The 14352-nt window shown below is 38.3% G+C and overlaps 1 protein-coding gene across 1 annotated transcript in view; it reads right to left on the bottom strand.

Moving 5' to 3' along the window:
* The window catches only part of EPC2 (enhancer of polycomb homolog 2), a 183927-nt gene extending 169900 nt beyond the window's left edge, over positions 1–14027 (bottom strand). Inside the window, exon 1 of the mRNA XM_074215134.1 lies at positions 13617–14027. Within this exon, the coding sequence (XP_074071235.1) occupies positions 13617–13769 (153 nt within the window). The 5' untranslated portion in view covers positions 13770–14027. The remainder of the gene's footprint in view (positions 1–13616) is intronic.
* Positions 14028–14352: the final 325 nt, after the last annotated feature.

Raw genomic sequence — 14352 nt, 5'->3', positions numbered from 1 at the left:
TAACCCCATTGCCTTAGATAAAAAAAATTAAAAATATTTATAGCAGCTCTTTTTGTGGTGACAAAGAACTGGAAACTGAGGGAATGTCTATCAAAAGAATGACTGAGGGGTGGCTAGGTGGCTCAGTGGATAGAGCACGGTCCTGGAGTCAGGAGTACTGGAGTTTGAATCCAGCCTCAGACACCTAATAATTACCTAGCTGTGTGGCCTTGGGCAAGCCACTTAACCCCATTGCCTTGTGAAAACCTTAACACACACACACACACACACAAAAAAAAAAGAATGACCGAACAACAAGCTGTATTTTATGATTGTAATAAAATACTATTATACAATATGAAGTGATGAGCAAGATGGTTTCTGAAAAATCTGGAAAGATTTATAAGAATGGATGAAGAAATGAAATGAACAGAACTAAGAACATTGTATACAGTAAGAGTAACATGTGCAATGATCAATTTATGATTGATTTAATTCTTCTCAGCAGTACAGTGATCTAAGACAATTCCAAATGTTGATGAAAAAATGAGCCACCCCCCCAAAAAATTGATGGGAGTCAATGCGGATCTTTATAATTTTTTTGTTCTATTTTCTTTCACAACATGACCAATATAGAAATATGTTTTGTATAACTGCACATATATAAACAAAAACAAATTGCTTACTATCTTAAAGGGGGATAAGAGGAGAGGGTCAGGGAGAGAACTTGGAAGTCAATTTTTTTTAAATGTTAAAAATTGTTTTTACATGTAATTGGGAGAAAAATATTCAAAGAAAGTGATTGCTGCAAAATTACAAAACATAAACATGAGTTTAAAAAAGAGATAGCAGACATGCCCACTCCTACAAGCTAAGAGGGTCAACATTATAGTGCACTGCATTGGATTTTTAGTCTCTTTTGATGTACTGATCAGTTCTGCTGAATTTTTCTTTAAAAAATATTATTTGTCATGTGGGATATTGTCAAGGAGAAGGGGACAATATTGGAAGAAATTTTGGTGATGTATAAAAACAAAAGCTATCAATAAAAAAATAAATCAATACAGATCAAGATTTCTCTCAGTCTTCAACAAGATTTTCTCACATGCTTATCATGCAGTTTACAATTCAGTTCATGGCAGAAATTACAAGGATTTCTATCTCTCACAATATCATTCCCCATTGCTGAATTAACAGTCACTAAGTATGACAGAACATACTTCTCTCACAGAGGGCAGAGAAATCATGAAAAATGGCCATCTTGAACAACTAAGTCCTTGGAGAAAGGGTGATGAAGCATTAGGGTTAGGGCCTGGAGAGAACCTAACTGACCCCAAACTTTCCTTATTAGTAATCAATAAACCCAATACGAACAACTTAATTTTTCAGAAATCAATTTTCCAGTTTATAGATTCCTAAGATTCTATATTTCTCCCTCTTAAGGTCTGAGATTTATGTAGGGCTTTCAATTTATTCATTGTGATCCTTGACTGCCCATATGCAAAGATAATTAAAAACTTTGGTGCAAACACACACACATACACACACACACACACACACACACACACACACACAAACACCCCAATAAAAAAAATTACTGGGCACTTGCCAAAGAGAAATTGAGTAAGAGATACACAGGTACCACAGGAAGTACAAATTTAGAATTATGAAGTTTTTTGTAATAACTGTTAGTTCCTCCATCCCACAAAAGCCATACAAGAAAAAAAGCCATAAAAGAAAAAGCTAGAACTTTACTCCTTTCTTTCCAAAAAGGAGGAACATAGATGTAGAACTTTTTTTTTTTTTTTTAGGTTTTCGCAAGGCAAATGGGATTAAGTGGCTTGACCAAGGCCACACAGCTAGGTAATTATTAAGTGTCTGAGACTAGATTTGAACCCAGGTACTCCTGACTCCAAGGCCGGTGCTTTATCCACTACGCCACTTAGCCACCCTAGAACTTTCAATATGCTGTCATTTGGTTGAAATATTGGTTGAGTTTGCTGAATTGTTCTCTAGAGAAGCATGGAAAGAATTATAGGAACCGATACTGAGTAAAAGGAACAGAATCAAGAGAAGATCGCATACATTAACAACAACTTTGTGAGATGATCAACTATGATAGATGCAGCTCCTCTCAGCAGTTCAGAGAGCTAGAACCACCCAGTGAGAGATCTGCTATAACAAAACCATCCACATGGGAGGGGGGGGACGACACACAGAATGCATACTATGTTCACTTTTTTAAAACTTCTCTTACATTTTTCCTTCCTATCTCATGGTTTTCCTTCTTTCCCCTTAGTTCTGATTGCTCTTACATAAAATGACTAATATATAAATGTTAAACACAAATGTACATGCACAACTTTTACCAGATTGTTCACAAGGGAAGGGGGGGAAGGAAAGGAAGACAATAGAAAAATGTGGAACTCATAAATTTGCAAATGGATGAATTTTGAAAAACTATGATAGCATTTAATTGGAAAATTAAAATAAAATTTCAATTAAAAAATTATTTTAAAAAAACAACCTAAAACCTTTCCTGATTCTTCCTTACCACCTCACTAATAGGTATTAAAGTAATATCTCCCTGAAATTACTTTGTATACATGTTATATTTATTTATATTTATTTGTATTACATTGTATTCTCCCAATAGAATACAAGCTTCTTTTGAAAAGAGGAAATGTTTTGTTGTCTTTCTATCTATACATAGCACTTAATCTGCTGGGCCTATTGTAATGAAAATGTAGATAGGGAAATCCTTTCCACTAATGCAAGTCAGCACCTTTTCTGACACATAAAAGCTCTCAAGGTTGTCTAAAAGCATAGAGAGGTTAAGCAATTTGCCTACCTCTCAGTCAGTACGTGAGAGAAAGGAACAGAACTCAAGTCTTCTGGCTCTGAAGCCAGTAGTCTCTCTACATCAAAATTCAAAATCAAAAACACATTCTCCCTTCTCAAAGGAGCTTATAATCTGTGGGGAGAATACAATGTAATTCTAAGTATAGCCAAGGCTGTAACTTTGTCCTTCTAGAATGAGGGTTCTTAACCTGGGAACTGTGAAGTTGCTTTTTTAATAGTTTGATATCTTTTCAACATAATTGGTTTTCTTTGCAATTCTCTATGTTTTATTTTATGCATTAAAAACTATTTGAAGAAGTGGCTTCATTCCAAGAAGGAAGGCTTTCACTGATGCACCTCTCCATCTCTCCATCTCTCCATCTCTCCATCTCTCTCTCTCTCTCTCTCTCTCTCTCTCTCTCTCTCTCTCTCTCTCACACACACACACACACACACACACACACAATAATCTTTTCTAGAATATTTCTAAACAAGTGCTTTTCTAAAGTACTTCTAAATTAGATAAAATTTTTAAGATTATTTTCAATTTTGTTGCTTCTCCAAAATGTTTTACATATTAAGTACTAAAAATATGTTCTTTGGTTAAATTAAATTGTTCATCCCTCTCTTTTCTCAACAATACTAACTGATTGACAATAAGAAAATTTCCACCATGAGTGAAAAGGAAAATAACAGGTAACCCAGGGGTAATTTTAAAATCTAGGTTGTGATTTATCTTCAAAGCACCAAAGAAACTAAATTATATGATGTAATGTCTTGATTTGGAATATGTTCAACTGTAATATAGAACAGATAAAGAATAATAAAATATCAGGCTTCACAAAGGCTTGATCAATTACATTTCCAAAATGTTTAACAAGGTATTCAGGATCTCACACCTATCTTATCACTACTCACTCCCTAGACTTCTCCCTGGGCCTCTGCCCAAGAAGCCTTTCCACACTACACTACTAAACCATCTGTAATACATACTCCCTACAGCACTCTTCCTAGAGAAAACCTATTCTTCCATCAAGATCTAAATTAAATTACATCTCCAGAAGTTCTCAGGTCACGCTGATTTTTATATACCCTAACCTTCCAAAACACTTTACCTATTTTAGTATTTGACTTATCCATTCTCATATTTTAGCATTTTACTATACTTATTCTCATACTGTACTCAAATGTTTCCTAGATGTAATGGGGGGGGAGGGTGGAATGTATCCTGCACAACACAAGCACAGACTTCTTCCTCAATGTATTTTTGGTCTGGAAATGTGATTTGAAAATCCATTGAGGAAACCCCCACTAATAAGGCAATCTGAAGTAGTTCAAACAATTTAAAATCTTAGTTTCTTAGGAAAGGGAAAAGACTCAAACCCAAATCATACTAACTCTAGATTCACTTAACTACTGCTACATGCTGCCTCTAGCTCAATTAATAAATGTATAAATTGTACATTTTAAACAAATATGTGGAATTATATTAATTCCTAGGTTGGTTTCACTTTAAGTGGATGTGCTAATTATATATCCTAACAGTTTACCAATGCCTAATTTGGTGGTACAAATTCTATTTTCAATTACCCCATTTTTATGCCAAATTTTTCTCTAGGCAGCCTTTATATGGCACAAAAATGTGAATAGTTCTGCATCAAATTATATTTTCAAATTACTAAAATCAAATCTAAATGAAATTGAATCCATATTCATTTCTTAGATAAAGCAAAACAAGTTTTAAGTAACAGTGATATACCAGGACCTTAATGGTCTTATGTCTCAGAAAGTTAATTGAATGAATTTAACTATACCTTGTTTTCCATTCTAGGTACAAGCAGTAAAGACATAGAATCATATGTCACTTAAAGACAGAGGACAAAAATAGCACCTTGTATATAGTAAGAGATCCACTTGTCAGACTACAGTATTCAAAAAGCATTGAATGCACATGAAAAATGAGACACAAACCCTGCCTTCAAAGAGCTTACTTGGAAAAAACAGATTAACACATATGAAACAATAAATACAAAAATGGCACATAATTAAGTGCCATAAAATGTGGTACAATGAAAGAGCAATAGTCTAAAAGTCAAAAGACCTGAGTTCTGGAATAAAATTACTGTGTAAATAAAATGTTTAATGATGTTGTTTGATAACATTCTGACATTTAATAATAGTTTAATAACAAAGTAAGACATCATATTAAATGTTATACAGATGAATATTTTAAGATATATTCTATAGAAATAGGTATAAACAAAAGTCTAGACATTTATCCCTTATCAAACTTTTACCTAGATAGATAAATGATAGTTATATTCCAAAAAGGGAATATTTTATAAAATGCATGAACTTTTTCATTAAGTCCCTTCTCTTATCATCAATAACAAAACATTCCCCTTTGCTTACAGAATTAAATATTCCCCAACCTAAAATTCAATACCTTTATTGATAAGATATCTGACAATCAATTATTCAATCAATATACAATGAATGTCTTCTATGTACAAGACATCTTTCTAACATTTCATTTCCACTATTCTCAAATACAAAATGCTTAAGTCTACAATTTTCTCCTTTCATTCCACAACTCTACTAAACTCAGCTCAGATCCACTTCCTTGAAGTCCCAATTCACAGTAATTTCAGTTTCCTCAGAACTACTTATATTTATTTGTATTATTCACAGAATGAGAGAATGTTAGGTTTATAAGAGTCCTCAGCAGGCAAGTAGTCCAACATATACCCCGAAATAACTCCCACAGAATACCTGACAAGTCATCAACTCAGTCAGTGTCTGAAGATCTCCAACAAAGGGAATCCACCACCTCTTAAAAACTGCCTAATCCATTTTGGCTTGTTCTAAATTATCAGCAAAGTTTTCCTGACATCAGGTCTAAATTTGCAGTTCTGCAAATTCCACTCATCTCTGCTAGTTTTGTCCTCTCGAGGGAAAAAATAAATTAAAGCCCGTCTTCTGTATGACAGTCTTTCAAAAGTATTCTTGAAGACAGGGATCCCATATTCTCCCTTCTCATCAGGCTACATAGCCACAATTTTTTTCAACATCTGGGTTTCCCTCCTGTATACTACTACTTTGTATTTTATCTGACCTATTTCTTATCTTGCTAATTAAACTGTAAGTTCCTGGAGAAGAGCAAACACCAGGAGTCACAGTTTAGATTTGATATTCTGTATGAAAAGAAAAACCAATACAATCAATCTCCAATCCAGAAAGTGCTAAATAAATTATAGTTGATGCAGTCAAATGAATTTAAAACATTAATCAATTTTTAAAATAATCATTAACAGGCAACTTTTCAGGAATATCTCTATTATGTGAAATTATTCTATCTTAAATCCTACAAAAAAAATAAAAGAAAATCAAAGTGCTCTATACTCTCAAAGCATGAATTGAAATGTATTTAAAAAGATAATTGCTTAACATTTTAAATTCATAAGACCTATAACTCCCAACAATATCTCCTAGCTAATATTATGAAGGGAGCATGTTTTGAAATTACTCAACTCATGTTCCAAAAAGGTACTGCCTCTCTGTCTTAGTAAATAAAAACAGGATCATTATTTTAAGAGGACAGCAAGGTAGCACAGCACAAAGAGCACCAGGCCTACAATTTGGAAACCTGATTTTAAATAAGACCTCAGATATTTACTTACTGTGATCCTGAGCAAGTAAGTCACTTAACCCTGTCTGCTTCATTTCCTCATCTGCAAAATGAACTGGAGAATGAAATGACAAATCACTGCAGTATCTTTGCCAAGAAAACAACTCCAAATGGGATCATGAAGAGTCAGACATGATTGAAACAAGTATTCAACAAAAAATTATTCTAAGTAAAAAAACAATGTTTTCTATACACATCCTGTGACCTTCTATAAGGTTACTCATATAACTCATTATAACAGTTACTCATATAACTACAATGTTGCCAGTACCAGGAGAAACTATACTAATAAGGATCAATTACTTCTCATAGCTATTATATGGCTAAGAAAATACCATTAAACAAAAAAAAAAAATCACACTTTCAAAATCAGTTCAAGTTAACTGAAAGATTAATGGCTCACACAGATTAAAAAATACTATAAAACACTTAAGTATAAAACTACAGGAAAAAAATTTAATATCCACCTAATTCAAAAGTTAATGTGAGAACCTTGAAGTGACTAAGACCATTATTAAGACTATCCGTTACTACTGCACAGTAATATGAGAAGAGAACATGAAGTAAAGTGGTATAATCTATGCTGGAACATCTATGCTGGAGGCTGCAATTTTTGAGTATGAAAAAACATCAGAAGATTCAGGAGACTCAGAATCTCCATATTAAAACTCACATACAGATAAATCAACTGCCTGAAATTTGTGAAATTTGTATAAAAAAATTATTTTTTCAAATTATCTAGCATGACTATGTAGAATCTATAGTCTCCTACAATTTTATGCAAAATAAACTACCATGAAAGACAAATGCTATTTAGTTCTTATTTATTAGAAAGTTATAAAACTGAAAATACATTGCACTATTCTAGTTCATTAAGACTATGTACGAAACTAAGTATAAAATGCATCTAAATTCAAAAAGCAAAAAAACCCAGTAAAATTGTAAGGGTTATATTTATAATTCTATTATAAAAGGCACATGTACTACAGCTCACTTATTAGTATATGAACTTACAAGTGGATCGTGTGATAAAAGTAAAGGATGAGAGTTAACCAGAGAACTCTATTGGTACTAGAATATGATTATTATCTACAAAATATAAAAAGACCTAAACAAAGACATCCAGTGTGAACCCTCAGTGGAAGAACTATGAAAAGACAAGGACCAGTATGGTAAAAGGATCAGAAAGTATGATTGGATTGGGATCTGAACTGATGGGGAAAAGCATGAATGTGGATGAGGGCACAGATCTCTTAAAAGTTTTGAAACAAGTTGTCTATTATGCAACAGATGCATAATTCTTACACATGCAAAATTTACATCAATTTCTCTGACATTAAAGTTACAATGACTTAAATCAGAACATCATATTTAAAATAAAATTATTCTTCCTGCAAAAATAAAAATAACAATTTCTTCCTAAAGTAAGTCTTTCTAATATGGATTTTCTTCATATACACATGAATAATTCTAAGAAAACCATTCTGTATCTTGTTCTGCTATAGACTTCAAATATGTAGAGTAGAAAGCACCAAATCTAATACTAGTAATCAATCATATCTTACATTTTTCCAGAATTTTAGAAAGTGTTTTGACATAAATAATCTCATTTTATCCTCACAACAACCTAAGGGGTAAATGACCACTAAACTAGAAATAATTCAGACAGGCTAAAACTTAGCTCTCTCATGTGGTAGTCATGTGGGAAAGTCCTTTTACTTCTCTGCCTCAATTTCCTAATCTGCAAAATAAGGCAAACAAAAAATTACATGCATTTGAAGCCTTCTGCCAGCTCTAAAATTCTACACCTAGCATATTCTTTAGGAATAGATTTTAACTGATCCATTATAAGATGCAAAATTCTTTAAAATACCAGGTTCAGGGGCAGCTGGCTGGTGTAGTGGATAAAGCACTGGCCCTGAAGTCAGAAGGACCTAAGTTCAAATCCAGCCTCAGAAACTTAATAATTACATGGCTGTGTGGCCTTGGGCAAGTCACTTAACCCTGTTACCTTGTAAAACCTATCTATACACACACACACACACCAGGTTCATATGTCCTACTCTTCTGCAATACAATTTATAGCCAACTTCAAATCATGACTCATGCAAACTGCCAAGCAGCCAAAGGTCAGATTTTTAGGGACAAAGGAGGTACTGGCAATACATTTAGGGATAGTATGAATATGCACATATAGCCATAGCTAACATGCCAATGACAGCCATAAACCAGGTATTTGGCAATCACATCAGAGTCACGACCTCTGCTTTTCTGAAAAGGTTAAATAGAATGTTCTAATATTGTCATCAGGAGGCACACATTAAATCCTTAAGGATATAAATCAATATATACATGAATTTAATTGCTTTAAAAAAATCTCAATTTAATCTATCCCTTTTTCTGCAGCAGATTGCTTCCTCTATCATTTCTATTCTCTTGACAAATCTTCAATCGATATTGTATCATTGGCTGCTTTCCTCCTGCCTACAAAGATGTCTATATTGCCCCCATTCTTTGCCCAAAATAAAAAAATCTTTCTTAATTTATCCATCTACTACAAGCCACAATCTACAGATATCTCCCTTCCTTTTTGTGGTTAAACTCCTTGAGAAAGACATTTACTTATAATAGGTGCCTCAACTTCCTTTCCTCTTTCTCACTACTCTCTTTATCTGACTTCCAACCTCCTCATTCAACCAAAACTGCTCTTTCCAAAGTTACTAGTGATCTCTCTTCAATGCCAAATCCAAAAGCACTTTCTCAGTCCTCATCCTTTTGGATCTCTCTGCAGCCTCTGATATTGTAAATATCACCTTCTTTTTGATACACTCTCTCTAGGCTTTCTGAACACTACTTTCTCCTGTCTCTTCTTTCCTATTGAACACTGTTTCTGACTTTACTGCTGTATCTTTGTCCAGAAACCACCAAGGACATTAAAGGTAGGTGTACCCCAGAGATCTATCTGGGTCCTCCTCTTCTTGTCTCCTTCTATACTATTTTACTTGTGATATCATCAGCTCTCATGGATTTAATTACCATCTTCTATGCTGATGATTCTCAAACATCTCTTATGAACTCCAGACTAACATCTCCAATTGCCTACTGAACATCTTGAAGTGAATGTTTCATAGACATCTTAAACTCAAAACATCCAAAACCGAGTTCATTATCTTCTCCCCTCCAAAAGTCCTCCCCTCTTCCTAACTCTCTTATTAGTGTTGAGTGTTTCTCCATCCTACCAATCAACCAAGCTCATAATCTGGGTGTCAGCCTTGACATCCCTTTTTCCTTCCTCCTATCCCTACCCCCCTTATTCAATCTCTTGTCAAAAACTGTTTTTTCCTTTGAAATATTTCTCCTATATGACCCCTTCTCTTCTCTGCTACCACCACCCTGGTGCAAGCTCTCATCACACCTGGACTACTGCAATAACTTGCTGTTGACCTCCCTGTCACAAACCTCTCCCCACTCCAGTACATCTTCTATTCAGCTGTCAAATGCTCAATTTGACATTCAAAATTCTTCAAAATCTGGCCCCTATACCTATCACCACCATTCTGTTATTCTTTTATCCCCCACACTGCTATGGATTCTATGATTGGTGATAGTGGTCTCCTTACAGTTCCTACACAAGACAATCAATTTCAGACTGGACATTTTTAGTAGCTGTCTCCCATGTTTGGAATGCTATCCCTCCTCATCTCTGCCTTATGATGATCTTTCCAAGTCTCAGCTAAAATCCTAACATCTACAAGAAGTCTTCCTGAATCCTTTTAGTTTTAGTGCCTTCTCTCTGTTAACTGTCCTAATTTATCCCATATATAGTTTAGTGTGTCCATGGGTTTTTGTTGTATGTTACCTTCCCTATTAGACTGTGAACTCCCTGAGAATAGGGATTGTCTTTTGTCTTTTTTTTTTTGTATCTCCAGTACTTAGCAAAGTGCCTGGTCCATAAAAGATTCTTAAAAATGCTTACTGACTGACTTACTTGACTGACTGAAGCCGTAAGCCAAGAATCAGTAAGTTATTTTTTACTGCATATACTGGACATCTTGTGAGAGACTGCATGACCTAGTGTGAGAAATGACCTTAGAGGCAGGAAGATCTAGGTTCAAGTCACATTTCTGACACATGTTTTGTGACCCTAGACAAATCACTCAACCTCTAAGTGTTCCAAGTAATTAAGAATATAAATTGCAGAAAAGGTACTACCTGCATTAGCAGAGGATGCTTCTTCATCCAGTAGTTCTCAATGAAATGATAGGTTCAGTTTGTCATTTAGAGTTAACTAGTTCTAAAAGGGACTAATCTTTGGAGTATTTGGGGGGGAGAGGGGAGGAGTTAATAAGTTGTAATGCTTTGAAGCATCAGAAATAAGAAAAAAACCAAAGTATTCACTAAATTTCAGACTTTTACAGCTGAAAATTATCTTTTAGACATAGTATCCCCAAAAAGTTGTACTACGTCAAGACAGGCATAATAAACCTGGTTGTAACCCTGGACAGCTCACTTAACACCAAGCAACTTTCTTAAGCATACACAACCAAAGAAGGTGACAATCTGCCCTGGCAGAAGTTTGCTAAAGTTGGGTAGAAACAGGAGAGGGAGAGGGTAAAGAATAAGGAGGGAGAGAAGAAAGAAAAGAGGAAGAAAAAGAGAAGATCAATGTGTGCTAATAGAATTTTAGGGAAAATGTTCATAACCTAGTGAATGTCCTGAGGAGACAATAAAGTTGGGAAAGGGTTTCCACACCATGCTACATGAAAATCAATTAAAGGAGTAGAGTATTTTGCCTTCAGAAGAAAATACTTAATTAAAAGGACACAGGACAGATTTTTCAAATGAAAGTTTGTCATTTAGACAAGGAATATGCTTATTCTTTTTCCCCAAAGAATAGAGATGGATATTAATTGTAAATTGACCAATTTTGACTTAATTTAATGAAAAACGTTTTAACAATTAGAGCTATTTCAAAGTAGGATGGCTGATTTTCCCCTAACATGAGATCTTTAGGCAAAGCCTGACCACTTTGCAGATAAGCTGTAGGAAAGATTTATTTTTTTCTTCAGCTTGACCTAATTGATCTCTGGAACACCACAAAATAATCTGTGTATGACAGAATCAGGATCCAAAAAGATATAGACAGGATAGAATTTATCAGTTGATTCTAATATCTAAAATAAATCCCTCACTTATAGGTTTTCCTAAGGAGGAAAAGAGAAACCCAAAATAAGTTAAGCAATTTTCCCAAAATCAGAAAGCTAAAATCAGTGTTAATCTCCAGACTCTGAACTCAGGTCTTTTGAATTTCAGTCCAAAGCTCTTTTTACTACACCAATGATAGGCAAGAGTAGATGGATTCATTTCATGTTTCTATTTCTGAAAGTCTAAAAATGGGTATATGATAATTGTAGAAATTTAGTCTTATTCAAAATTATTAAAAAACAAAAATTTAATAAAATATGAGGCTGCAAGGTTTATAAACCAATAGTTTGGCAAAACCTGGAATTTTGTTCTGTCCCTATATGAATCTGGATATTTAATTTCTCTGGTTCTAAGCAATTCTCTAAGACTACACATTGCAGAGCTAACGCATTGTTAAAGGGAGCTTTCTCACCAGACAGTTCCCTACACCTTTATTATAACAGATCAAAAGCTTATCCGTATTATAAAAAAAGTAATTAAAATAATTCTTCATCTGGAATATAACTTTGTTATTTTAAAGGCTAGTGCCACAAACAACTATTTGTGACTGGGTTGAAAATATATACATAATTCCTTCTAGTCAAGCATAGACTATATCCATAAATGTTACTTTTTACTTTTTTTTAAAAAATTGGAGAATTTGTTTACCAAAATCACTGATATACATATGAATAATTGTAAGAAAATCATTCTGTATCTTGTTCTGCTATAGACTTCAAATACGTAGAGCAGAAAGCATCAAATCTAATACTAGTAAGAATACATTCTCCAAGATCACAATGGAAGAAGTTGAAAGTCGTACTCAAGAAGCCAAAACACCACCATGTTTTCGAGTGAAAGTCAAGTCAGTAATTCAAACTGTAAAGAGAGATGTGATTAAATCACAGCTGGAAAGTAGTAATAACAGGGCACCACAATGAGGTCAGAAGCACGAGCAGCCAATCAAAGACACAAAAGCGTTTCCTGCAATATTAATAGTCAAAGGAGGAAACCAATCACAGAGCCGCGAGCCTTCTTTTGACAGCCAGAGCAGCGGCGGAGCCAATCCCCACGCGCAGGGGCTTGACAATGAGGCGGGGAAGTAGGTTCATTGAAGAAATTCTGGAGGGTGCAGTTACTATGAACTCGGCATGCAAGTCCAGGCCGCCGGCGGGGTCACGGACGCCCAGCGTCGGGCCGGCCGAGAGGCGCCGCGGCAGCCCGCCACGGGGCATCCACGCCGGCACCCAAACAGGACGCAGGGGGTGGCCCGACCGGGGTGAGGAGCAGCTAGCGGCACGGCTCCCCGCACCATGAGAAGCAGCCGCCGGCTCAGTGTGCCACCGCGGGGGTCCCCGGATCGCCCCCCGCAATGCTGCACTCCGGAGCGCTGGGGGTGGGGGGGGGGGCGCAGGAGGAGGATCTGGCAGAGATAAAAGACACGTTTGTCTGGGATCCTTCTAGTTTCCCGAAGTGTTTTCGAAAAAGGGAAAAGAAACCGTCGCCACGACAACTAAAAAAAAATAAAAGGAAAAAAAAGGGAGGGTGAATCTCTCCCCAAAACAAAGCTTTCGGGCCCCAAAGGCGCCCGGCGCCGGGAGGCGCCAGAGGCGCTACGCCAGAAGCGGCCGGCGCAGCCCCCTGCGCCATTCCCGGACGCCGCTTACGGCAAAGCCCCCATCCGGCGGCGTAAGCGCCGCGGCGAGCTAATCACAACACAGGGACGCAACAACATGGCGGCCGCGGAGGGCTCTGCGCCGCCGGAGAGAGTGTACGCTACTCCGCCGGCGTACGGTCCCATGCGGCGGAGCGGCGGCTGCGCCCTCCAGCGTGCGTACAGCGCTCCGTGAATGGCGAGGCCCGACTGACAATGGGAGGGGGGGAGGGAGGAGGGGAGGGGGGGGATAAACACTCGAGTCCCTACCGATTCCTCCTCCTTCTCCATCCCGGTGGGCATCTGGGGCACGGCCCTGTTGATGGAGACGCAGTCGTTGAGGTCGGGCATGTCCTTGCCGCGGTAGATGGGCAGCGGTTTGGCGGCGTCCAGCGCCCGCGCTCGGAAGGAGAGTTTGCTCATTGTCTCCCCGCCTCACAGGAACAGCCCGGGCGGCGGCGGCGGCGGCGGCGGCGGGGCGGGCGGGGGGGGGGGGAGGGCTCCCGCCGCCTCCTCTCCTTCCTCAGTGCAGCGCGGCCGGCCCGCTCCTCCTCCTCCTCCTCACCGCCCCCGTCCACAGCATGGGCGCCCACCCCGCCCGAGAACGACCCACCGCCGCCCGCGGCCGCTTCCACACACTAGATCCGCCGCTCGCCCGCCCGATCCGCTCCCTGCGCCATGGCCAACATGGCGGACATTACCACAGCGGCGGCGAGCGATCCCGGCAGCCCGCGCGAGGGCGCGCCCCCGCCGCGGGGACGCGCCTCGTCCTCTCCCTCCCTCCCGACCGTCCCCTCCCTCCCTCCCTCCCTCCCTCCCTCCCTCCTCTCCCGTCCGCTCCCCTCCCCACCCACTCGTTCCTCGGCGCGCCCCCGGCCCGCGGGAGTGTGCGCGGGCCCCGGCCGCCTCGCCCCGTCCCACCCGCGCCCGCACCGGGATGCCCGGCACAGAGGGAAGCGGCCGCGGCCGGCACCCGGCATCCACCCGGCGCTCGTCTCCGGAGAGC

This window comes from Macrotis lagotis, chromosome 1 (assembly GCF_037893015.1).
Source record: "Macrotis lagotis isolate mMagLag1 chromosome 1, bilby.v1.9.chrom.fasta, whole genome shotgun sequence".
In the NCBI taxonomy this organism is placed as follows: domain Eukaryota; kingdom Metazoa; phylum Chordata; class Mammalia; order Peramelemorphia; family Peramelidae; genus Macrotis; species Macrotis lagotis.
This window is presented reverse-complemented; position numbering and strand designations above follow the sequence as displayed.